At 45.2% G+C, this 27,309-nt stretch overlaps 1 protein-coding gene across 9 annotated transcripts in view; it reads right to left on the bottom strand.

Moving 5' to 3' along the window:
• The window catches only part of TRMT1L (tRNA methyltransferase 1 like), a 58,898-nt gene that overhangs the window by 20,211 nt on the left and 11,378 nt on the right, over window positions 1–27,309 (bottom strand). For 8 of the 9 annotated variants that reach the window (XM_053242627.1, XM_053242625.1, XM_053242633.1 and 5 more), the window contains exons 3-10: window positions 22,625–22,735; window positions 21,439–21,552; window positions 21,026–21,090; window positions 13,540–13,669; window positions 12,505–12,628; window positions 5,069–5,134; window positions 4,314–4,393; window positions 3,516–3,765 (exon numbers count right to left, since the gene is read on the bottom strand). In XM_053242627.1, coding sequence (XP_053098602.1) covers window positions 3,516–3,765; window positions 4,314–4,393; window positions 5,069–5,134; window positions 12,505–12,628; window positions 13,540–13,669; window positions 21,026–21,090; window positions 21,439–21,552; window positions 22,625–22,735 — 940 coding nt within the window. The remainder of the gene's footprint in view (window positions 1–3,515; window positions 3,766–4,313; window positions 4,394–5,068; window positions 5,135–12,504; window positions 12,629–13,539; window positions 13,670–21,025; window positions 21,091–21,438; window positions 21,553–22,624; window positions 22,736–27,309) is intronic. The other variant, XM_053242628.1, reaches the window with a different exon arrangement.

Raw genomic sequence — 27,309 nt, 5'->3', positions numbered from 1 at the left:
ACCTCTTCCCTCAATATCGGTGTTTCTGGAGTGTATTTCACTCCCAGGAATGGCGGGTATTCCTTGAACTCCAGTGCATATCCCGTTGAAACTATGCATAGGACCCACTGATCCGATGTTATATGGTGCCATGCTTGGGCATGGCTTGCCAGCTTGATGGTTACTCTGGTGTTGTTAAGGAGATGGTATTCCTGGTACTCAAATGCTTGATCTCAGTTAGATGAGGTACTTTGCTTGGTGTTGGTGGGCTCAGCGGCTGATCAAAGTTGCTGCTTTGCTTGTGGGGTTCTCTTATTTTGAGAAGTTTGGTTTGCCCTATTCCTCGGGTAATAGGGTCGTTACTGCCGTAACGTTGATAAGGTCGTTTGAAGTCCCTCCTGTCAGAACGACGACAGGAACCCTGACGAGCTTGATACTGCCCGTATTGACTATACTGATTGTAAAGTCTGTTTTTACCAGTATATCTGGAATTAGTGAAATACCGAGCTGTAATCCGAGATTTCTTCCACTGCTCCATGTTGTCATCCGTTTTGTTAGAGAAGAGACCAACACCATCAAATGGCAGTGTCTCAATCCGATCCTTCATGTCCTGTTGGAGACCCATTGCACGCAACCAGGCATGCTTTCTTAGAACAATAGAAGAGGTCAGAGTTCAAGACTCAGATTCGGCTAGGTGCTTCGCGTTCGCCAATTGTTGGCGGGTGGCTGCAGTCGTCTTCACAAATATTGCCTTGAACCTCTTGACAAACTCTCCTGGCTCCAGCGCACCGCGCTGATCATACAAAGCCTCCCAGAGGGAATGCGTATATCTTGCCTGGCAAGCTACATAATTAGCTATCTTGATCGACAAGCATGCGGTCGAGTAAGTTCGCCTGCCAAGCATGTCCAGCTTGCGGCCTTCTTTATCTGCCGGCGTTGTATGTTGCTTACCGCCTTTAGTTGTTGTCACACAATCCACTAACAGAGAATTTGGAGCGGGATGGTGCACCAGGTAAGCATTCTCCTCCTCTTGAATACGATATAGAGCCTCCAATCATTTGGAAGTAGGTGTTGAAGTCTGTAATACTTCCCAAGCTGACTTAGCCGCCCTTGAAATATGTGGCAGCATAGGCAGGTAAACCGGCTGGAGGCCTGCGGCGGACCGCATCATATTATAAACTGGGTCCTCTAAGTCAGTTGTTTTTTCTTTGAGGTGTAGACTCAGGACTCAAGCCATTTCTGCCACCTGCTGATGGTAACCTTTCATTTCCTCGTTAGGAGAAATTGATGGAACTGCTGCAATATCCAAATCTGGATCGAGTGAAGGAGTCTCTGGATTTTTGGGATCTCCTTCTGTTGAGTCTGAGGTGTAGTCCTCCTCAATATCATCATCGTCGTCTTCTCTGGACGAAACAGGTGAGTTGCCTACAGCTGTAGAGGTCACCCTAACTGGTTCCTTAGCTGTCTGTGTTGCTGCCTGGTGGAGAACGGAGAGCAACGGTTGGGTCGACGTAAGTGGCATATCAGTCTGCAACGAAATTGATTGCTGCACTGGCAGTGTGAGTTCTGGTCTGAGTGGTAAGTACGTCTGAAGTGAAACCATACGTTGAGTAGGCCTCGGTACAGAGACTTGGATGGCTGTCTCCGCTCGCTGCACAGGAATCAGAGGCTGCACAGCAGTTTGCACAGCTGTCTCAGTTCTAGTAGCTTGCATGGCAGTTTGCACGGCAGTCTCCGTACTATGTGCTCTTACGGGGGGGGTACGTCTCCGTTCTTCCAGCCATCTTGTGAAAAAGGAGTAGTCCTCTCGAGATATTGTTATGGAATCTCCCCAACCACCTCTGGGTAGGAGACCCATGACAGGTGTAGCCTTTGCTGAAAGAGAGGGTGTCTTAGGTATATGCAGAGCATTATAGTCACCTTCATTGAAGCCAGTAAAAGTGTAGGTAGGAGGTGTACTCTCCTCCGAATTAAGCAAGCGTGCCAGCCTGCTACCGGGAGAAAGCTCTCTTTGCCCTGGCGTGGTCACAGGGGACATTCCAGATGTTGGCAATTGAATGACCTCAGAATTTTTCTCTTCATAGGGCACGACGCCAAGGTCGACGTCGGGCACGATGTCGATGTCTGGTACGATGTCGAGTTCGGTGTCAAGAATAACTGCAACCGTCGACTCCGGAGCAGTGAATCCTGTCGACGCCAGCATCGATACCGAGAGGTGTCAGTGTCGAGAAGTTGGTATCAAAGGCGCCGCCGTCTCCTGTCTATTCTCCCTCGACGCCGAGTGGTCTCGATGTGGAATCTGTCGAGACAGTGGAGTCAATGGAGACTGGTGAGGTGTCAGCACCGGGGATAAAGAAGCCGCTCGCCGTCGAGGGATGACGTAATTCTGTAGACCCAAAGGCGAGGGAGTGTGCTCCACAACTGGCTCTAACTGCTTCTGCTTCTTAGGTGGCGGCTCCTGCTTCGAAAGCTTTTCCCTGTGTTTCCTCTTGTGGCTTGAATGGCGATCCTCCGGTCGCTTAAAAGGGGCTGATGCAGTCGAGGTTGAAGCGGTCGATGCCCCAGCTTTCGATGCCATAGCCCTCGATGTGGAAGCAATCGATATCGAGGCCTTTCCTGCCGATTTCAATGAACCAGGCTCCGTCAGGGTCTTAGACTGCCCTTTCGGAGCAGGACTCGACACAGTACGCTCTGTAGCCATCTTAGGCACCAGAGACTCCTCAAGTAAATACACCCTAAGGCGTGCTGCCTGATTCTTCAAAGTCTGCTTGCTAAAAGTAACGCAGACCGAGCAGGATTTTGTGTCATGCTTCTCTCCTAAACAGAGTAAGCAAAGGGCATGGCCGTCTGTTGAGGGAATCTTCCCTCGGCAGTTGGTGCACCGCTTAAAGGTTGTCTTGTCCTTCCCAGACTTCCCTGAGCCATCTGCCTTACCAGATCTCTCGGTCATTTCCGAAGATTAGTCGTCTGTTCCGTTGTCAGAGGAAAAAATCAGAGATTGCAACAAATCCAAAGGAGTGTCCGTGAGGGAAGCCAAGTCCATTCCGTCGTCAGAGGGGGAAATCTGAGATCGCAACAAATCCAAAGGAGTGTCCGTGAGGGAAGCCGAGTCCGTATGCAAAAGTCAAGCCAAATGATCCGAAAGTCCAAAGGAGTATCTGTAAGAGTTGTCAAAGTCCGTGTCCAAAGTTCAGAAGAACAAATAAACGAAAAACAAAGTTTCTTCGAGGAGCAACTATCTCCGAGTACTGATTGCAATGGCGGTCAGAAAGAAACGGATTGCAGAGCGCCCAACCGCCACTAGAGGCTACTACAGTCACGTGCGACAGGCGGTTGCTGGTGTTGCGAGGAGCTAACGAATTCTACCTGAAGCTGATCTGCGCGGGTGCAGAACCCACTATTTATGGATGATGGAACCACTATCCAGATATTGACTATTTCTGGATTCATCTCTCAATTTCTAATGATGTGATATCTTGTGGTTTGATAACATTGGGAGGAAAAAATTGCTGATCAAAGAGATAAAAGCCACTTACATAAAATCAAATGCTCTTAAGTGCATGATGACATTGGCATCCATTTTTGTCACCTCAATGGCAGGCAGGTTTTCTTCCCCTTCTTCCACTGTTTCATCACAGTCATCTTCCTCCTTGCTATTCACTATCATCTTCATCTTATTTAAATGACAGTTCTCCTGTATCATTGTCACAGAATTCTCATTATAATCATTAATTGTGACCTTCACAGAATTTCCAAGATGCTTTGCCCATTGTAGTCCCATTATACCTGGAAGGCAAGACATATGCACTAATTTATTTTATTTACCCAGACATCTTTAGTTCACTTTTCAATTAAAACAATTCAAAAATTGGGTAACACAAACAAAAGGAAAAACACACACACAAACCACCACAACCCTAATATCAACAGAACAAACAACTAAAAGTATAAAACATATAAAAAAGTAAAGGCCAGACATAATGAAACAAAGGAATAATATAATTCAGTATAAAATTTCTGGAAAACAAAATACTGTAATACAATACTGTAATAATACAATAAACAGTCAGATGCCTGCAATTGGCACACAATGAGAACTCAAGGTTTATGATTTCTGAGTGCTTACTGCCAACTGAGAAATATGCAGATATGTGCCTACTAACTCCACCAAAATCAACAGAACCTTTCAAATTCTACTACAAGTATTTATTTATTTGAACATTATTATCCCTCTTCTCCTTTGCTGGAATACTCAGGCAGCTAGAAGGGTAAGAACAGTATACAATTTATCTGTACAGAGAACACCAAGTGAGTCAAAGTGCAGAACACACTACCAGTAGCTCCAAATGCATCCAGACATTCCAAAGGTTTTCGCTCCTCAGCTAGAACAGCTAAAGCACAGACTATCAGTTGCCTGGAAAAAGAAAAAATGTATCCTAATGAAAAATGTAAACTGTTTATTGCTTACTCTTGCTCTATCCAGTTTATTATTGTTATTTTTATTATTTTTACATTTATATCCCGCTCTTCCTCCAAGGAGCCCAGAGCGGTGTACTACAGACTTGAGTTTCTCTTTCATAACAACCCTGTGATGTAGGTTAGGCTGAGAGAGAAGTGACTGGCCCAGAGTCACCCAGCTAGTTTCATGGCTGAATGGGGATTTGAACTCGGGTCTCCCCGGTCCTAGTCCAGCACTCTAACCACTACACCAGGCTGCCTCCATATTTTCTTTTAAAAAGAAAATATCACAGAGTAAGTTACCCACCCCCCATGTAGTTAACATTCATACTGTTGAAGTAAGTCTAGGATTTGCAGAGTAAATACTGATATTTTTGGTAAGACTTTGAAAAAACACAATATTCACAACACAAAGGATTCAACCTTCTAGCATAATAACCTTACAAGTTCATGCCTATAGCTTGTCATGATTTCACAGGATTTTTAGAGCTGGAAGGGACCTTGGAGGTCTTCCAGTCAAACCTACTGCTCAGTGCAGGAAGCTACTCTATACTTTGATCTGGCTTCCACCCTAGCCATGGACTCACTAATTAGGCTTGAACAGCAGTCTTTCCAACACTTGATACCTCACCTGTACGAACAAACATTCATTGCTTTTGATTTCTGTTGATATATGAACTTTTGTAGAAATGGCAGCCTGGGAAAAATTATGGAAAACTGATTTAAAGTTTACTGCATGTTATATTTTAAAAGAAAATTATTATAAAATGATGTATAGGTGGTACTTGACACCTAAAAAACTGGCATTAATGTATAAAAATGCTTCAAACAAATGTTGGAAATGTGGACACTCTGAAGGAACTTTTTTTCATATGTTGTGGTCTTGTAGGAAGGCTAAGGCCTTTTGGGACATGATATATGAGTTAAAGAAAGTTTTCAAAATGACATTTCCTAAGAAGCCAGAAAAACAGGTTGCTTACCTGTAACAGGTGATCTGGTAGTGGTTCCATACATTCACAAGGACTGGGTTCTGCGCCTGCGCAGACCACACTTCGGATAGAATTCTCTAGCTCCTCGTGACGCCCAACCGCCTACAGCGTGAGGCTGCAGTACCATTTAACAGCGGTTAGGCGTCCCCTATCCTCAGTTTCTTGGTGATAAGCCACTCCGTATAATTGAGGACGACTGGCACAACGTCATCATTTCATTGTTGAACATAAACATCGTAGCCTCTACACCATAGCCTCTTCCCTGCAGCAGGGATGGATGGGCAGGTCTTATGAATGTATGGAACCACTACCAGATCACCTGTTACAGGTAAGCAACCTGTTTATCTGGTAGTGGTTCCATAATATCCATAAGGACTGGGTGAATTACAAGCTGCAGAAAACGGTGGTGGGTGCATGATGCTACGGTAGGATCCTCTTCAACACCGCCCGTCCAAATTCTGCCACAGCTGCCAACCTTATGTCCAAGGCATAATGTTTGATGAAGGTTTGGTGTGATGCCCATGTAGCCGCTAAACAGATATCCTGAAACCTGATGCCCGACAGGTGCGCCGCTGAAGCTGCATAGGATCTGGTGGAATGAGCCCAAACACTGATGGGCGGTGTTTTGCCTTGTGAAACATAAGCCAACTTTATCAACTCTACTAGCCAAAACGCCAATTTCTAGCGAGACAGAGCTTGGCCTTTATAATGGCCTTTTCCGCAGACAAATAGAAGACTTGTTTTTCGAATTGGCTGTGTCGCTTTCAGATAGTATAATAGCGCTCTCCTGACATGGAATGCATTGCCTTGTCAAGCCGGGATTCAGGATTTTTGAAGAAAGTCAGAAGGACTATATTCGTATTGAGATGGAAATCTGAGATAACTTTTGGACGGAAGTCCGGATCCAAACACATCACCACACGGTCAGGATGAATCACGGTATATGGTTCATCTACTCAAAGGGCTCTGAGTTCACTCACCCTTCTTGCCGTGGTTATTGCTATTAAGAACAAGGTTTTTAACGTTGTAAATTTCAACGATGCAGAGGCCATGGGCTCAAACGGGGCCTCTGTTAGAGCCCCAAGGACAAGCGACAGACTCAGTTTTTCCGCTGGGCGACGAACAGGTGGATAAAGATTATTTATGCCCCTGAGGAAGTCCTTACATTTAGGGTGAGTGAACAGAGTCTTGCCATCCCATCCCCCATGACGGGAAGATAAAGCGGCCATGTGGACTTTGATTGACACATTAGCCAATCCTGCCCTTTTCAATGAAGTGAGGTAAAGGAGCACTTCTTTAAGCTCAGCAAGCTTTGGTTGGAAACGATGGCTCCGAGCATAAGTGCAAAACCTGTGCCATTTCGCTGCGTAGTTCTTCCTTGTGGATGCCCTACGAGTGTTCAAAAGGATGTTCTTTAGAAGCTTATCTTCCAAGCCGTCAGATTCAACACTGATAGATTGGGATGGAGGATATGGCCTTGATCCTGTGACAATTGATCCTCCCACTTGGGAAGGCGGACGTATGTTCCCCCCGACAGTCTGAGTCGCTGCGTGAACCAGGGTTGACGGGGCCACCATGGGGCAATCACTATTGCTCATGAACGTTCTTGAAGGAGTTTGGCCATGTTCGTGGGAAGGAGCGGAGTTGGAGGAAATATGTAAAAGAAGCTCCTCACCCATTGATATTGAAATGCGTCGCCCTTGGAATTGATGCCGAGACCCATTCTGGAGCAGTAAACATCGCATTTCTTGTTCTGCTGCGTTGCAAACAGATCGACTTCTGGCCATCCCCAGGTTACAAATAGTTTCTGAAGGATCTTTGTGTTCAGTTCCCATTCGTTTTCATGCAGGATGACTTCTCTGCTCAAGGAATCTGCTAAGCAGTTCAGGGTGCCTTTGATGTGCATTGCTTGCAAATGGAGTCCCCTGGGGATGCACCAATTCCATATTTGTAAGCTCAGGCTGCACAGCGCACGAGACACGGTGCCCTCCTGCTTGTTCATGTATGCTATTGCCGTGGTGTTGTCCATCTGTAACTGGACCACAGCACCTTGGAGTAAGTTCTGAAATGCGAGCAAAGCTTTGTAAGCCGCTAGTAACTCTAGGAAGTTGATGTGCATGCGTGCTTCTGTCTGATTCCATAAACCCTGAGCTGTTCTGTCCCCTATGTGGGCTCCCCAGCCTCGCATGGATGCATCTGTCGTCAGAGTTACTGATGGCAACGGATTTCTGAACGGGACACCCTTGAGAAGGTGAGATTCCTTCGTCCACCAATGCAACGACAGAAGGACCTTCCGTGGTATTAAAAGCCGCCTGGTTTGACAATCGTGTTTTGGACGGAAGAGACGTAAGAACCAAAGTTGTAAGCCGCGCATCCTTAGCTTCGCATACGGTACCGTGATGGTGCATGAGGCCATCAAGCCTAGGAGTACCTGTATCGTTCTTGCCGTCTGCAGTGGCTTCTTCTGGAACAAGTGCACTAGGGCAGTTATACGTTGGAACTGTTCTTCTGGTAGGAACGCCATCTGTTGTAGCATGTCGAGACGTGCTCCTATGTACTGCAAACTTCGAGCCGGAGTCAGGTGTGACTTTTTCCAATTGATCTGGATCCCTAACTCGCTTAGTAGTGATTTTACGACTTCTATGTCGACGAATAACTGCTCCCTGGTCTTGGCTGTCAGGAGCCAATCGTCGAGTTACAGGTAAATTGACAGGCCGAGTACCCGTAGGTGCGCGATTACTACCGCCATGCACTTCGTAAAGACTCTCGGTGCCGTCACTAGGCCAAACGGTAGGACATTGTATTGGTAGATCTTCGTCCCCAGAGTGAAACGTAGATATTTTCTGTGATTCTGCTGGATGCCTACATGGAAGTACGCATCCTTGAGGTCGAACGTTGCAATCCACTGTTCCCTGTAGAGGAGGGAAAGGATGCCTTGCAATGTCGTCATACGGAATGTCTGTACTTCAGTGTATTGGTTGAGCCAGCGTAAGTCCATTATTGGACGTATTCCCCCGTCCTTCTTCGGCACCTGAAAATATCGGGAATAGAATCCTGATTGTCCCTGAGCCCACTGAACTGGAGATATTGCCCCTTTCTGCAATAACTCCTGTACCTCTTCCCGCAAGACAGGTGTATCTGGTGTGAACCGCATCCCCTGGAACGGAGGGAGTTCTATGAACTCTATGGCATAGCCTGTCGAAACTATCCTCAAGACCCACCGGTCTGATATTATGTGGTGCCATGCTTGAGCATGGCTGGCCAGTTTGATGGTATTTCCGGCAGGAGTCAAGATTATCTTCTTTCTTGAGCTCGTGTTGTTGCGTAGTTCGCAGGGGATGGTGGCTGCGAGGTTGATGGTCAGTGGGCTCTGTGGCAGATCAAAGCTGCTGCTTCGGTTGCTGGGAGACTTTATTGCGGCCTTGCTGATTGTTTTTGTTTCGTGGGTGGAACTGCCTGCAGTTATAGCGCTGGTATTGACGCTTATAATCTCTCCTATCCGGTTGACGGAAATAGCCCTGTCTTTTTTGATAGGGTTGGTACCTCTGATATGGCTGATACCGAGACGTATTAAATCTTTGGTTCGTAAAGGAGCGGGCTGTTATTTTGGATTTTTTCCATTGCTCCATGGTTGCGTCGGTGTCGTCTGAGAATAAGCCTTTTCCCCCAAAGGGTAAAACTTCTATTCGATCTTTCATATCCTGATGAAGTTGAGTAGCTCTTAGCCAGGCATGACGTCTCAATATAATTGCGGTTGTCAGAGTGCGCGACTCTGATTCCGCCAAGTGCTTAGAGTTAGCAAGCTGCTGGCGAGTTGTAGCAGTTGTGCGCTGGAAGGTTGACTCGAACCTTTCTATAAACGCCTCATGGCTCAATGAGGACCTTTGATCATATAAAAGCTCCCACAGAGAGTGGGTGTACTTTGCCTGGCAAGCAACATAATTTGCAATCTTTATTGAGAGGCAAGCAGTTGAGTAAGTCCGTCTTCCCAAAACATCCAATTTACATCCCTCTTTGTCTGAGGGGGTCGTATAATGCTTACTACTTTGAGGTAGACGCGCAGTCTATCACTAAGGAGTTTGGTGTTGGGTGCCTAATTAAATATTCATTGTCCTCTTCCTGAACGTGGTACAAAACTTCTAACCGTTTGGAGGTTGGTGTAGATGTCTGCAGCACCTCCCATGCAGATTTTGCTGCACGCGAAATGTGGGGCAACATTGGTAAATATACCGGCTGCAACCCCGACACTTTGTTCATCATGTTATAAACCGGGTCATCTAAGTCCAGCATTTTCTGTTTCACATCTAGGCCTAGAACCCAGGCCATCTCTGCCAGCTGCTGCTGATATCCTTTCATCTCCTCATTTGGTGAAATTGACGGAATTGCCGCAACATCATCACTTGGATCAGGAAGTAAGTGCTCCTCCGGAGCGTCTGTTTCTGACGCGTCTGATGAAGAGCCATCTGGTACGTCCTCTTCGCCCTCACTATCAGAAGACAGAGGCAATGGGGAAGATAGAGACGCGCCGTCCCTGGCACGAAGTAAGGCATCCTTCCTGTGTGTTGGGTTTGGATTTGAGTGGTGTAATTAGATCCGCTTGAAGTGAAACAGAGCGCTGTGATGGAGCCGCCTTGAGAGGAATCTGAGTGGTCTGTTGGCAAACTGATCACATTTCCTTAATAACCTTAACCGACTCTGCTGGATAGTCACCTTGTAGTGAGACTGTCCTTTGCAGTGCTACGGGTGCACTAGTCTGCACAGCAGACTCCCTTAAAAGTTTTGGAGCATCTTTCTGGCCTCTCTCAGACAGCCATAATTGGAAGAGTGAATATTCTTCTGGAGAAATGGTGCAAGTATTGTGCCATCCTCCCTGCGGCAATAAGCCCGCCGCAGGAGTAGAAGGTCCGGTAAAAGACGGTGTTTTCGGTATTGGAGTTAAGTCCCCAAATCACTGAAAAGTGTTAGTGGAGGGTGGAGTCTCCTCCGAGTGTAGCATGCGATTGAGAGTATTGTTTGCTGTACTGTCCTGTCCCGGAGTATGTTCTCCCAAGTCCATCCCGTGGTCCGGCACCGGCTCCATTTCAGGATCAAGAATTATTGCGACTGTATCATATGGCCCTTCTTCAACATCAATGCCCTTGGGTACGTCATTGGCCGCGATGTCAAGTTCGGGCACCGCTCTCTCTGCATATGATCCTGCATAGGCTTTGGGTGTCGAATTAGCCATAGCCGGCAGTGCCGGTGAGGCTTCCGTAACAGGAACGGAAATTGGAATAGCTGTCTGCATCGATGGATTCCAGATTCTTGTCGGTCTCACCGCCGATGCCTTCATCGATGTCGATGGTTGTGTAGAAGTTGATGGTTCCATCGATGTCGACGGCCGAGTGGGAGTCAACATAGGCTCCGACGTCGATGCCGATGGTTGTGTGGAAGACAGCACAGCCTTCATCGATGGCAGGATTGAGGTCGAAGGCGATTGGTGCGGAGTGGGCGCTGGAGAAAGAGAAGCTGCACGACGTCAAGGGCTTCTGTAGGTTTGAAGCCCTGTCGGGGAAGGTGTATGATCGGAACCAGCAACGGCCTCTTTCGCTCGGTGCTTTTTGAATTTCTTCTTCTCCGGTCCAGTCTCTGACGTCGAGCTTTTATGCTTTCGAGTCAGCAAGGCACCCTCTGGCTTTTTTAATGCATGAGACGTCCCTGGTGTTGCTGCCTTCGATACCGAGGAGCTCGAAGCCATGGCGGTTTTCGCAGGGTTTTTCGATGTCGACAAATGCTTTTTCGTCAAAGTCAAGTCCTCAGCGTCTCTCCACGATACAGACTCCGAGACTAGACTGCATCACTGCAGGTCTTGAGTCGGAGGTCCCAGAACATTTAGACTGCAATGCCTGCTCCATTAAAGCCACTTTAAGGCGCGCTGCTCTATTTTTCAGAATCTGCTTGCTAAAGGTAGTACATACAGAGCAGTTGGCAGTAACATGGGCCTCACCCAAACAGAACAAGCAAATCTGATGCCCGTCTGTGGAAGGGATTTTCCCGCGGCAATCGCAGCACCTTTTAAAAGTGGTCTTTTCCCTCAGCATTTCTTTCCCCGCACTCATTTAGGGCAGTTAAGGGCTTACGAAAAGGAGTCCGTGTCCAGTCCAAGTCAATTGCCAGAGAGATCGTCGTCCATTCCGGGTCGTTTATTGCCAGAAAAGGTTCGTGGTCCGTTCCGAGTCTTGAATTGTTTGTTTCACTTTATAATCAAGTCGTCTTTGTTGAGAGGATTATCCGGTAGAGTAGTCTAAATTCGTGCCAGTCATAAACAAGTAAAAAGTTCTGAGGAGCAACAAGTTTCCCGAAGATATGAACGCTTTGGCGGTCAACAAGAAACTGAGGATAGGGGACGCCTAACCACCGTTAAATGGTACTGCAGCCTCGCGCTGTAGGCGGTTGGGTGTCACGAGGAGCTAGAGAATTCTATTCGAAGTGTGGTCTGCGCAGGCGCAGAACCCAGTCCTTATGGATTTTATGGAACCACTACCAGATTCCTTCCTGCTGGGAATAATGCAAGGAGTATTTTCTGCAACCAACTTAACATTCTTTATGTACGCTACCACGGCGGCCAGAATAGTATATGCGCAGAAATGGAAGAGTAATGAACTGCCCTCAAAAGAAGATTGGCTGATAAAAAATTTGGAATATGCGGAGATGGCAAAACTTACAGTACTGATAAGAGACCAAAATTTTGAATGCTTTAAAGAAGATTGGAAACCATTATTATACTTAAAAAACAATTTTCCTAATATTGATTTTACAACAGGGTTTGAAATTTAGTAATATAGCAGGTTGGGTAGATCAAAATCGAGTTTGTAAGGTCTAAGATATATGTTTTGAATTATGATTATAGCAAGGGTTAATTCTATAGTTGGTAATTCACGAGGAGGTGTGAGCGGGAAGTCAATATTTGTTTAATGTGATGTGAATGTTAAGATATTGTTAAAAATCAATAAAAAATTTAAACAAAGATATATGAACATTTGTAATTTTAAAAAAATTAATCCCTCAAAGAATTCCATAAAATCTCTTAATTTCTTACCTGTTTAGTTTCATTTTGGGATTAAAATAGGAATCTGTTTTTTGTGGTGTAGAATAGTTAGGAAGGACTTGTACTTCCGTATCTGCTTCTTTCAGTACTTCATGAGATGATTTAAGAGCAGGGGCTAAGAATAATTTAAGGAGATTGTAGAGTGTTGCATTTTTTAAAATAAAGCAAGATAATTAGATCCATAGTAGTAATAATGCAGAATACAACAGCTATTAAATCAAGAGATACTGTAGATTAAAAAGGCACCTTTTAACATGGTGATTCTCTTTATTTAGCAGGGGGAGAGTAACTGGCCCTATCCACTCCCAGCACAGTACCTCCAGTGACGGTTGCTGGTGTCTGTCTTATGTTTCTTTTAGATTGTGAGCCCTTTGGAGACAGAGATCCATCTTATTTATTTATTATTTCTCTGTATAAACCGCCCTGAGCCATTTTTGGAAGAGTGGTATAGAAATTGAATGAATGAATGATAGATTACAAGAACACAGTTAACTATTCTCAGAACACTTGCAATGTGAAAAACATACTGTTTGTTTTTTGTTCAGAAACTGCCACAGTGCCATTGTACTAAAGGGGTCTAACATTTGCATTTGGATCCTATCACTTTCAAGACACTATTTCAGTATCAGAAAAAAGAGCAGGAAATATAATCATATGGCAACAGATGCATCTGAGTGTTTGAAGACATCCCAAATACTATTTGTCTCAAGGACAGATTTTCAAACCTATATTGGGGATCCTGGATATTAGTTTCTGTGTTGTACAAGAAACAAACAATTGGAATGACAACCTAGGGACAAATGCATCATCTGCATGCAGAAAACTGGTTGTGAAATATGATCTTTATCTGACTTCTCACCCCTTGATAACTAAATCTAAATATATATTCTAAATCTATATTCTGTTCTGTGTGTTTTTCTTTTGTTCTGTTTTACATATTCTATTTTGTCATCTATTGCACATAACATACAACGAACAAAATATAGTATCTTCTTACTGAATCAACAGAGATGTTTAGGCACTTACCTGGGGTATACCTTGATTCAGTTTCTCTTTTATTCACATGGCGTTTAATATGCCCTACCATATCAGCCCTTCGGGTAATGGTTGCTGAACAGATAATGCAGTGATAATGAGATCCCATGTTCATGGATATCTATGACACAGATTGCAAACAGATTTAAAGTGTATCAGAAAAGCTTTTTAATATTAGGATTATACCACACATTATACATCAATAACAAGAAAGAAAAAACTTAAGTTTATATATAATACCAACAAGAACACTGAATAATTATCCTTAATTTCAGCAATAAGGCGTAATTATTTATTATTTATTTATTTAAAATATTTCTCTACCACCCAAAACTTGCATCTCTGGGCAGTTTACAATTAAAATAATTTAAAACATCAAATCAATTAGCAATTGAAATAATTAAAAAACTTTTAAAACCCAGTATTAAAAATTTTAAAACTATAAATCTAATTAAAAGCCTGGGTGAATAAATGTGTCTCAGTGCCTTTTTAAAAGTTGCCAGAGATAGGAAGGCTCTTATTTCAAATGGCAGTGCATTTCAAAGTCCAGGAGCAGCAACGGAGAAGGCCCGTTCCCGAGTAGCCACCAGACGAGTTGGCGGCAACTTGTCAACTCTCCAGGTGATCTTAACAGGTGGTGGGGCTCATGGTCAAGATATTCTCTTAAATATCCATGGCCTAAGCTGTTTAGGATTTTATAGATAACTAGTGATTTGAGGCCCGTTAAATAATGGGCGCTAGTAGAGCTGTGCGCTCCGGGCCCCCTGCCGCCATTCCCCCTTCTGCCGCTGCCAGCCTCCATGCCGCGGCCGGTCTCCCCGGCCGGGCAAGGGCCCCAAGGTCTCCCCCCCGCCCGGTTTCGGTGGCAGCATCTCCGCCGCCACCTCAGCCGGCTTCCCCCACTGCCTCTTCCCCCCGCCCGGCTTCGGCGGCGCAGCCAGGCCTCGGCCATGGCTCGGCCGCGCCTCGGCCAGCTTCCCCCGCCACCTCTTCCCTGGATTCCCCGGCTTCGCAGCAGCCGCTTCTGGCCTTTCCGCGGCCGGGCAAACAACCGCCCAACATGGCCGCCTGGTGCTGGCGGTCGTGTCTCCCTCGGCATGTTCTGGGCATGCGCTCTGCTCATGCCCAGAACAGCCAAGGGAGACACAGACGCACGCCAGGCATTTGACATGGGTGCACACTTAGCCTTTTATTATAGAGGATAACCAGCACCTTGTATTTTGCCTGGAAATGTATCAGCAGCCAGTGTAGTTCTTTCAACACAGGAGTAATATGGTCTCTCCTAGATGACTCAGAGACCAACCTGGCCGCCACATTCTGGACCAGCTGCAGTTTCCGAACTACGTACAAAGGCAGTCCCACATAGAATGCATTGCAGTAATCCAACCTAGAGGTTACCAGCATATATACCACCATTTTGAGGTCGTTCATCTCAAGAAACAGGTGCAACTAGTGTATCAGCCAAAGCCAATAAAATGCACCTTTGGCCACCCCCTCAACCTGGGACACCAGGGAGAGGTTCGGATTCAGAAGCACCACAGACTGCGTACCTGTTCCTTCCGGGGGAGCATGACCCCATCCAAAACTGGCAGATCAATATCGTCTCCTGAGTTCCGACCCCATACAATAAGTACCTCCATCTTATCTGGATTCAGCTCCAGTTTGTAACTCCTCATCCAGCCCTTTTCTGCCTCCAGGCAGGCATTTAAGGAAATTATGTCTTCTCCCAATGATAATGACATGGAGAAATAGATTTGGGTGTCACGAGCATACTGATAACACCTTGCACCAAATCTCCTGATGATCTCTCCCAGCAGTTTCATTTAGATGTTAAACAACATTGGAGACAATATGGAGCCCTGAGGGACACCATATGAAAGTTCAGATTTTGAAGAACACTCTCCAAGAGACACCATGTGGAATCTGCCTGTGAGCTAGGAGCAGAACCACTGCAAAGCAGTGTCTCCCACCCCCATAGATGTTCCAGAAGGATACTCTAGTATTGAAAGCCACCAAGAGATCAAAGAGGACCAACAGAGTCACACTCCCTCTGTCAATTCCCAATTGATGACCATCCATCAGGCTGACCAAAGCAGTCTCCACTGCATAGCCTGCCTGAAAGCCAGTTTGAAAAGGGTCTAGACGATCAGTTTCCTCCAAGACCGCCTGGAGCTGGGAGGCCACCATTTTCTCAGTCACCTTGCCCAGCCATGGAAGGTTGGAGACAGGCCTGTAATTGCTTAACTCTGAGGGATCCAAGGCAGGCTTCTTCAGAAGTGGTCTAATGATTGCCTCCTTAAGACAAGGAGCCATCCTACCATCCCACAGAGAAGCATTTATTATCTCTACCAGGCCCTCTGCAACAGCCTCCCTGCCACATAGTATAAGCCCTGTTGGACAAGGATCAAGAGGGCAGGTGGTAGGCCACACCATTCCAAGCAACTTGTCCATATCCTAAGGGGTCACACACTGAAACTGATCTAGGGTCATCACGTAAGAGGAGCTGCTGGACACCTCAGCATCAGACTCAGTAACAATTATGGAGTTTCAATCTAAGTCAGCCCAAATATGAGAGATTTTGTCCACAAAAAAATCATTTAAAAGGTCACAGCGAGTAACTGCTGGTTCCAAGTACTGATTCAAGGGGAAAGAGGCGCACATTAGCCCCTTCACAACCCTGAACAACTCTGCCAGACATGAGCTTGCAGACGCGATATGGGAGAAAAAGAATTGCTTCTTTGCCACATGTATCCCCTGAGCATAGATCTTCAAATGCTCTCTATGTAATAATCTGTCGGATTCAAGTCGAGTCTTTCTTCACTTGTGTTTTAGTCGTCTACCTCGCTGCTAATGCGAACTAAGTTACATTTTGATTTTTTTTTAAGCTTATGTTTTAACTTATTGTCCCCCCAAAACATATAATACTTCGGTTTAGATGAAAAGGTCCTAAACATAAGGGCTCATATGTGATGCAGCACTACAAAGACAGAAGAAGGGCTTCACAAAGGGTTTGGAGAGTGACTGGAGAACAGCTGTGTTGAAGGCTTCTTTTGCAGCCCCAGTATGGGTGAAGTGGGAGGCAGAAGCAATTTTCACTTTTCTTCCCTCCCTCTAAAAGCCCTATTCACTTCCAGGACTATGTTTCTGAGGAACATACACAATAGTGGGACAAGTTCAATTTTCCTTTCACCTTGTGTTTTTTTTTAAAGAGCCTGCTGTAAACTTACTTACCATTTAATTCCCAATATGCTAGTGTAGCAGATTAAAGCCTTTGTCTCAGAGCAAGCCCAAGTGACAGAAAGAAATGCTGAATCATCCCTGCTGAGCTGCATGACTAGGCTTCTCCTAAAACTCTTCTTTATTGTTGGTAGGTTAAAAAATGGCTGCCCCTACCAACCACCCCTCTTTATTACAGAGCTTGAACCTCCCTGGATGTGGGGCGGAATCCCAGTGAAAACTCTTTTTCTTTTGCTATTGGAAAAGTACACAAAAATCCTCCATGTGCAAGCCTACACAAGGTGGAAAAACTGGTAGCTGTTGATCACCTGAGGTGTGTTTGCACCAGAGGGGGGGAAACCCTTTCACCACGACCCCCTTGAGTTAATAAACCATTTGGAGAAGCTTGTAAAAGAAAATAACAAAAAGAAGAGTTTTATTCAAATACTACAGACTGCTTCCGTCTGAGGCTATCTCAGCTTTTAGTCCCCACGGCATTGTGAGCTGAGCTTGAGGGTTTAGACTGCGTATGAGCAGCCCTCGGCAGGGAGGAAGAGGCTGGCGGGCAGAGCACGTTCTCCATTAACGAAACTTTTAGCTGTGTTGCCCTATTCTTCAGAGTTTGCCTCGAGAATGATTTACAAATTTACAAAAACTCAGTTTTTTGGACTGGGTTGTCAACAATATGCGGAAGACACTCAGCTCTATCTCTCCTTGTCATCTGATTCTATTGAGGTGGTGGATGCCTGAATCGGGGGCTGGAGGACGTTATGGGTTGGATGTGGGCTAATAAACTGAAATTGAATCTGGACAAGACGGAGGTACTGTTGGTCAGTAGGAGAGCCAATCGGGATGAGGAGATTTTACCGGTTCTGGATGGGGTTGCACTACCCTTGAAGGAGCAAGTATGCAGCTTGGGGGTACTACTGGACCCGGCTCTGCTTTTGGAAGCTCAGGTGGAGGCGGTGGCCAGGGGTGCCTTTGCATGGCTTTGGCTAGTGCGCCAGCTGCGTCCCTTTCTCGAGAAGGCAGATCTGGCCACGGTTACCCATGCCTTAGCCATGTCACAGCTGGATTACTGTAACGTGCTCTACGTGGGGCTGCCCTTGAAGAATATCCGGAAACTGCAGGTAGTGCAAAATGCGGCAGCTAGGGTTTTGTCCAGAGCTGCCTGGTGGGAGCACATCACACCCATCCTGAAAGAGCTGCACTGGCTGCCAGTTTGTTTCCGGGTCCAATTCAAGGTGCTGCTTTTGACTTTTAAAGCCCTTAACGGTTTGGGCCTGGGGTATCTGAGGGACCGCCTGCTCCCAAGGGTTGCTGCCCGCTTGACAAGGTCATCTGAGGGGGCTCTGCTCCGGGTGCCTACAATGAAGGAGGCTTGTCTGCCATGCACTCAGGACAGGGCCTTCTCTGTTGCTGCCCCCAGACTTTGGAATGCTCTCCCAGTGGCCATTTGCTCCTCAGTCTCCATCACAGTTTTTAGAAAGCTTCTTAAATCTTGGCTTTTTACCCAGGCTTTTACATGACCATTTCTATGCTGCTTCTATGTGTTTTTACTCTTGTGTCTATGTGTTTTTATGCTTGTATTTTATAGTTTTTAAATTAGATTTGTTTTATATTTTTAGCTTAATATTTTAATTGTCATTTTTATTGTATGTTTTTAACTTTTGTAAACCACCTTGGGGTTGTTTTTAATGAAAGGCGGTATAGAAATTCAACAATAAATAAAATAGGGCAAGCAGTCGTGGAGTGCTCTTCTCCCAGGCAGAGGAGACAAAGCTGATGACTGTCTGTTGACGGAAGCTTAGCCCTGCAGCGAATGCACCGCTTAAAGGTGGTCTTCTCCCTCACAGATGTACTCATGGGCACAGGAGTTTGCAGCAGTCACGTTTATCTCTTTAATATTTTAAAAACCTTTGCCATAGTCGTGACAGGGGGAAGTAGGAACACAGTTCAGTGTCAAGGTTTAGAAACAAATACGGGACAGAATTCTAAACGTTAGACGTTGCCATTTGTCATTGACGACCTGAGATAAAAAACAGGACAGAGTTATAATCATTAGGCTTTGCTGTTCGTCATTGCCGATCCAAGTCAATCTGTGTGTCCGCTAAAGCTTATTGTTTATGATAAGGTGGTAAGCAAAAAATGTCATTTTCGGAGTAAAATTACAAAATCACTATCCAAGGAGCAACAAAGTTTCCGAGGTCCGAACGCAGCGGCTGTCAGAAAGAAACTGAGTAACTGATGCCTAACTGCCAGTATAGATACTGCACGGCTCGTGCAGAGGCAGTTAAAAGGCGTCGCGAGGAGCTAATCAATATTACCCGAAGTTGTCCTGTGCAGGCGCAGAACCCATTTTTATGTCTGTCAAGGCCTCACTATCCAGATCAGGTAAAAATACTCAGTAGGTTACAAGATGACTTCAAAAAGCACCCCGAGTAATGTTGGGGTGGCATGCTTTAAAAATTGTGGTTACCCAGTTGCAAGGAGCAGGTATGTAGGAAAATACAAAAGCACAATTAAAAGCTCACAGAGTCTTTTGCAACGCCCTGGCTGGATGGGTGAAGGCTAGTGTTTCTTAGGTTAATTATGTTACAGGTAAACAACAATAGAACAGTATCAGGAATATGTACAACACACACAAAAGAAACCAAAAGTCTAATGCCAAATCTGACTAAACAAAATTTCCCTTAGACTAACTTCCCACAGCTCAAGCCCTGGTTTCTTTGCCTTGAACTCACCCAAACTCTGGAAGAGAATTCAAGTATTCTGCCCTCCTGTCTTTCAAGGAGCTGCAGAGGTCATTCCATGAGAGAAAGCTTCATTCTAGCTTTGACCATGAGGGAGCAAGGCTCCAAAAGAACTCCCTTCTTGTTCCCAGAATCTCCCCACAACCCACTCTCTAGGTCCCACCCACCTGATGTACTGATTGGCTGCCTTAAAGTTCACCAGTATGTCAGTCAAGATGAAGATTCACTCCCTGTTAACTCTTTAGGGGAGGGGTGGCTGATCACTACAGCTAGTATCATACCATATCACACAGGCATATTTTCAGTTGGGATAGGAATATAATCTCTAGGCTAACATTGCCCACAATACATTCCCTGGTATCCCAGGTTGAGGCAGTGGCCAGAGGTGCCTTTTATCAGCTTTGGCTGATACGCCAGCTGCGTCCATTTCTTGAGATAAATTACCTCAGAACAGTAGTACATCTGCTGGTCACCTCCAGACTTGACTACTGCAATGCGCTCTATGTGGGGCTGCCTTTGTAAGTAGTCCAGAAACTGCAGTTAGTCCAGAATGCGGTGGCTAGATTGGTCTCTGGGTCATCTCAGAGAGACCATATCACTTCTATCTTAAAACATCTACACTGGCTACCGGTAAGTTTCCGGGCAGAGTACAAGGTTTTGGTTATAACCTATAAAGCCCTAAACAGCTTGGGTCCTGGGTATTTAAGAGAATGTCTTCTTCGCTATGAACCACACCACCCATTGAAATCATCTGGAGAGGTTCATCTGCAGTTGCCATTGGCTCGTCTCGTGGCTACTCGGGGACAGGCCTTCTCCATTGTTGCCCCGAGGCTTTGGAACACAGTTCCTGCTGAAATAAGAGCCTCTTCATCTCTTACAACTTTTAAAAGGCCAGTCTAGACGCATATGTTCACCCAGGCTTTTAATTAGATACTGTTTTAATTGTGTTTTAATAGTTTTAACTTTTAATTTTGTTGAAATGTTTTAATCTCTTATTGGCTGTTTTTACTGTTTTGTAAACCACCCAGAAAACATGCGTTTTGGGTGGTATAGAAATGGATTGATTAATTAAATTAAATTAAATTAAATTAAATTAAATTAAATAAATAAATAAATAAAATAAATAAATAAAATGGCAGGGTAAATGACGGTCAGCATAACACATTCTATTTAAGTCTGTTTTTGAAGCTTTCTTTTATAAAGTTAACAGTTAAATAAACAATGTAAAATATCAAAATAAGTTTTATGCTATTTCCCTAGTCAGGCCAAAAAAAAATACTTGCAGTGTATACTTAGTGCATTCTTTCCCCACTATCAATTCCCCCCTCCACACACACCCCCGCCATCAATAAGCGAGAATGGATAGGTTAAAATGTCAAGCTCACAGCCTCTAGATTAACTAGTAAATTCCAGTTTAAAAATTAAAATGAGAAATAAATTCCATAGAAGCATAAAATGACACCACTCATAACTAAATGTATAAGCATCTATAGCTAAACAACTGTTACCTGATCTCCAGTAACATTTGGTTTCACAGGTCGACAAGGTAAGTGGCAGATGCACATTTTGTAGCCTGGAATGCAGAAAGGTAATCTCATAATTTGCAATGTTCCCATTGTTGTTCTGTGTAAAACAGTAACCTGTGCTACCTTAGCAACCATAAATTACTTTTATCTGTTAAACTTTAACCCTCACATTTCATAATGTAGTCCAGCGACTGTGGGGTTTGTCTTGAAACTAAATGTCCTGGACAAGGTGTAACAAGGAGCCAATGTCTGCCACTATAATTCTATTTTAAGACACTGGGTGACATTCTGACTCAATCACCCAATGGAAGTCTCAATTTCAATGGGACTTCCTAGTCAGGATGTCAGTCTGTGTGTTGTGTTAGCAACTACAATGATATTTCAGTCATCTTTACCTTCAAATTCGACAGATACTTTCCAGTGGAGATTCTGAAGGTGGCGATGGAGCTTATGTCCATAACAAGCTCTGAATTTCTCTTCAGGGCATAGTGGGCAAGATTTCTTGCCAGCTGGTAATGCAAATTAGACCAAATAAAAAGAGATATGTATTAACCCTCTCTCCTGCTTTGAAGTCTTGCTAGGACATTGCCTGATGTCCCCTAGACAATGTTATTAGGCTTTCAAGGAAGCGATTCAAAACCCAAATTTAATTCTGCAACACAGCTCAAGACCTTTGCAGTTAAATTGGATTATGAAGGAGCCAAGCTGCACTGCCTACTGCTTTGCTTTGATCTAGCAAACTCAGCTTTGGAGTAGTTGGCTTAAGCAAGCCTTGCAGTAATTGAGTTGCTAGATCTGCTGTACAAACCTTAGCTCCTTTAAATGTTAAAGAAGATAAAATTTGCTAAATCTAAGGTTGACTGTGAAAATAGCTAGGCAAGGAGTAGATACCCAACCCCTACTCTACTAATCTATATATTTCTTCTCCCACCCCATGCTGCTGGTGCCACTGCAAGTTACTCTCCACCCACCTTCCTCCATGGGGCTAGCTTAAGCACAACGCCTGGTTTAGGACTGGCAGGGAAAAAACCTTGGATATAGTACTGCACATAGAGTTGTACATAAAGTTATATGGCCTTTTATTGGAATCCTTTTATTCACTAGCACTTAAACAGTCTGCCATTAAGAACATAAGAACAGCCCTGCTGGATCAGGCCCAAGGCCCATCTAGTCCAGCATCCTGTTTCACACAGTGGCCCACCAGGTGCCACTGGGAAGCCCACAAGCAGGAGCTGAGGGCATGCTCTCTCTCCTGCTGCTGCAACTGGTATTCAGAGGCATCCTGTCTCCAAGGCTGGAGGTGGCCTATAGTCCTCAGACTAATAGCTGTTAATAGACCTCTTCTCCATGAAATTATCCAAATGCCTCTTAAAGCCACCCACTGTTTTAAACCAACACATCCAGCTCATAACCCACCACTGATGCATCTGCTCCCAGATTAAGGTCAACTATTTTCATTCCCTTACCAACCAGTTTCCTGGATTAGCTGCTTTGCTACAGTCTCTTTCCCTCTGCCCCCCAAAAGTGTACCATTATTTCTTTCAGCCATACCTTGCTCTTCTCTGGAGCTAGTTTAAATACCTGACTCATGATGGTCTGTGTTCTGGGAAACAGCTGAGATTAGGTAGTCCTCCTTCAAGTCAGCCAATTTCTCTAAATCAGCAAGCGACATTTGAATTGAAATGTGTTTCTCTAGAATAAAAGAATCCCATTTATCTCTTAGTTAAGAATTTTTGTTGTACAGAAATTTAAAACTGAATGCAACTTCCTTTTACTTCTTTAACAGATTTGCAGCAGCATGAGTCTTTTGTGCCTTGCTTCATTACCTTTCCATGACTTGAACTACCCAACCATATACCTCTAATACCTATCACTTACCCATAGCTGTCCTCCTGCGACTACACTCTCCTTTGGGGAAAAAATTAAAACCAGGTCAAAACATTATTTATTATTAAAAAGCAAAATATTCTATTCAAAAATATTCAAAAGCAAGCTCAGCCAAGGAGCACAACTCTCCCGAAGTGAACGCAACAGCAGTTGAGAAAGAACTGAGCAACAGGTGCTCTATCAAAAATAACGACTGTGCCTCGTGCAGAACTAAGAATATCTCAAGGAACTATGGAATTCACCCATGAGGGTCTACTGCACAGGCCCAAACCCAATATTGTGAAGCAACATGGATCATCTCAAAGATCAAAGCATACCAATTGTGAACTCTTGGCGCTTGCACCCTACCCCACATGACCACGTGGCTATTTAAGGTGGGAGGAAGTGCCAGCACTTCAGTTCCTGGACGACCGTTGCAGCAAGTGATCATCTCTGTAGATGATTGTAGATAATCTGCATCATACAACAGGTGAGTTCTATGATGTAGACTTGCACACTACTGCAGAGGGGAGGTTCAAGACAGTCTAATAGATGTCAACGGATCACTACCAGATCATCAATTACAGGTGAGCAATTTGTTTATCTGGTTCATGATCCATTGAATCAATTAGAAATGAGTGTTTAGTTAGCTCTTTTTGGAGGGAGCAGTAGTCACTTGTAACACCCTTTCAAGAACTCCTATCCCAGAATTCGCCTCTGCTGCAGAGTGCAAGTCAATGGCATAGTGCTTCATGAAGGGCAATTCTGAGGACCAGGCTGCAGCCCTACAGATGTCCTTGAATGATATGCCCGACAGATGAGCTGCTGAGGCTCTGTATGCCCTAGTTGGGTGCGCCTTTATGGACTTTGGCAGCTGTACTTTCTGTAAGGTTTAAATCATGAGGATCAGTTCTACTAGTCAGTAGGATAACCTTTGTCTTGATAAAGCCTGGCCTAGTGTTTTCGCTTTGTAAGATATAAACAATCTTTTCACTTTCCTAATCGCCTTTGTTCTCGACAGGTAGAACAGAAGAGATCTCCTGACATACAGGGAATGCAGAGCCTTCTCAAGAGAAGTAGTAGATGCGTTAAAGAAGGTAGGCAGCACGATATTTTGGTTTATGTGAAAATCTGTCACAACCTTTGGTAGGAATTCGATATCAGGATGTGTTAAACCTTATCCGTGTAGAAGAGCGTGTAAGGGTACCGTCCATCCTCAAGGCTGTAAGCTCACTCACCCTATGGGTGGTTGTAATCATCACTAAGGCAGTCTTAAGTGAGACCAGTTTCAGGCTAGCTGTAGCCAGAAGCTCAAAAGGGGGCGGCCATCAGAGCAGAAAGGACCAAAGACATACTCCACTGTTCCAGTGGCTGTTTAAATGGCAGATATAGATTAGGAGATCTTTCAAGAAGTTCTTGCAACTGGGGTGAGAGAATACCATCTTCCCATCCCAGCCCAGGGGCTTCACTAAGTGCACTTTTTTTTGAGCCATTAGACAGCAGGGAGATTTTTAGCGTTGTCAGATATAGCAGGATCTGGCACACCACAGCCTTCAAAGGGTGGAAGCTGTTTGAAGCCACATAGCAACAGAACCGTTTCCATTTACTTGCATAGTCCTAGGAAAATCTGCCTGGAGTGACACTGTCCGCTGATCAGGACGGTATGCAGAGGTCTGGATTGCAGTGTCACTCTGACACACAGGATATGGTGATGTTTGAGCAGCAGATTCGGAATATATAAAATTAATTTCCCCTTGATTGCGCTCATTTAGCCACTGCGAGAACAGGGAGTATTCTGCACGAGAGATGGAGCAGGTTTCACTCCAGTCCACATGAGCCACTAAGGGTGTGGCAGTAGCAGAGATCGAAGGGGTCTTGGGGACAGAACCCTCAAAGACATTGAAGCCCTTGAACATTCCCGTCGATGGTGTGCTCTCTTCTGACTCCAGTAAACAGGCTAACCTGTGGGATGAAGCCTCACGTTGCAGAGGTGGTGTTTCCGGGTCCTGGTGATCTATTGCAGCATCCTCCTCCGCAACCTCGACCCCTTCCGCATCAAGCATGGTGTCCATAATGACCGTTTCCGCAGCAGGATCCTCCCCATAGCCAGCCAACGTCAACGGTACTTGAGTAATAGAAGTGGTCACCTGAGACAAAGTGTGGGCTGAGTCTTCCGCCAGTCTCGATGTCGACATAGCCTTCTATGTCGAGCGGCTCTTGCTTGTGTCCCTCGATGTCGAGCAGCTTCCTCTCGCGTCGTATGCTTTAGAGACATCGGCGTCGATGCCGGGGACAAAGAGAACGCTCAATGCCGAGGAGTTGCAATAGACTGTAACCCCGATGGCGAGGGGGTCCGGGTTGAGCTATGTCCATGCTCCTTGCGGTGTCGTTCCTTATGTTTCTTCTTTTTTGGAGAGTTCCCCGACATTGGAGCAGCCCTTTTCTTAGGGGTAGAGCACGGCTCCGCAGGCTTCCTAAAAGCCGTATCTAGCTTCTTCAATGTTGATGCACTCAGCGTCGATCCCCTCGATCCCGAGGGTTCGCTGGCCGAAGTCTGTTTTGATTCCACCGGGATTTTAGACTGCGTCTGGGGTGCAGATCCTGGCGCTGAAGGAGTGCCCTTCCGCGCCATCAGAGCTTCCTCCATTAGGAACACCTTTAATCGTGCCTCACGGTTCTTTAGAGTCTGTTTGTTAAACGTCACACAAACAGAGCACTTAGCAGTATAATGAGCCTCGCCCAAACAGAAGAGACAGAGGTCATGGCTGTCAGTAGAAGGAAGTGCATTCAGAGCACCTCTTAAACGTTGTTTTCTCCTTAACCGTCCTCTGTTGGGCACTCATCTCAAAAGTGTCCGAAGGATGTTGTTGTTAAAGAATGGTCTGCCGTTCCGGAGTCTGAGAGAGAGAGGTCTGAGATCGCTAAACAAGCCGTGAGGGAAAACAAAAGTAGAATGGTCAAAACAGTCCGCATCTTTTCCTTTTTTTTTTTTTTAAGTTCAAACAAGTCTGAACAAAATCCACAAGAGTAGTCGATCCTTTCCGTAGTCGTCAGCCAAAATTTTAGTAACAATTAAAGATAAATAGTAAGTTCTGAGGAGCAACTATTTCCGAAGACTGATCCTAACGGCGGTCAGCAAGAAACTGAGTATAAGGACGCCCAACCGCCACCAGATGGTGCTGCAGTCACGTGCAGTAGGCGGTTGCAGGCGTCTCGAGGAGCTATAGAATTCTTGCCGAAGCTGGTCTGCGCAGGCACAGAACCCACTGTTATGAATGTCCAGGACCACTATCCAGATCAGAACCGTTTCCATTTACTTGCATAGTTCTTCCTAGTTGAAGGCTTCCTCTGGTTAAGCAAGATTTTATTTATAAGCCTATCCTCCAGGCTCTCAGCTTTAGAGTGGGCACCTGTGGGTTTAGTACCTGCCAGCTTTCTCGCGATAGGAGATCTTTGAACTGTGGAAGTCTCCTGTATGTGTGACTGGACAGTCTGTCTAGTTGCAGAAACCATGGCTGCCTGGCTGTTATCAGGATAACACCAGGGTGCTATCAGGATGCAAGTGGCATGATTGGCCAGAAGTCATGCTACTACTCTTCCTATGAGTGGCAGATGAGGATTCATATATACAACAGGTGTTGGGACCAGTCTATCTGGAATGCGCTCCCTATTAACTGCATGACCTGCTCTCGAGCAGTATATCTTGCACTCAGTATTATGAGCCTTTGTGAATAAGTCTATTTTGGGGTACCCCCATGACCTGAATATTGGACTTAGGTACCTGTTGTTCTATTCCCACTTGTGTTGTTCCTCTCTGGTAAACAAGCGACTCAGGTCATTGTCAAGAACATTGTCCATCCCCTTTATGTGTATGGTCTGGGGAGTGATACTGTTTCTGATGCACCAGTGCCATATCTGAACACTCAATGCACACAGTGATCTGGACACCACCACCCCTTGCCTGTTTAGGTAGGCAACTGCTGTTGTATTGTCCAATTGTATCTGCACAGTTTGCCCTTCAAGCATAGGCAGAAACACCTTCATGGCTTGAAACATTGCCAGGAGCTCCCAGAAACTGATGTGGAGCTGCCTCTGTTGGTAGCTCCACAGACCCTGGTCTGTACTGCCATTGCACGTCCTCGCCAGCCCAGCACTGACACATCCATTGTCACCCACACTGTGGGAGAAGCCAGCTGAAATGAGACATCTTGCAACAGTTTCTCTGCATGTGTCCACCAACCCAAGGATTGGAGGATCTGCGGAGGAATGTTTAACTGTTTCTGGGGGCTGTCTACAGACCAAAGGTAGATATGAACCATAATTGCAATTTTATCATTTTCAGGTGTGTGTGACCAACTGTTGTCTTGCAAGATGCCATGAGGCCTAGAAGGTGCTGAATC

The sequence above is a fragment of the Hemicordylus capensis genome, chromosome 4, assembly GCF_027244095.1.
Source record: "Hemicordylus capensis ecotype Gifberg chromosome 4, rHemCap1.1.pri, whole genome shotgun sequence".
NCBI lineage: Eukaryota > Metazoa > Chordata > Lepidosauria > Squamata > Cordylidae > Hemicordylus > Hemicordylus capensis.
Note: the sequence above shows the minus strand (reverse complement) of the source record. Positions and strands in the feature narration are given on the sequence as shown.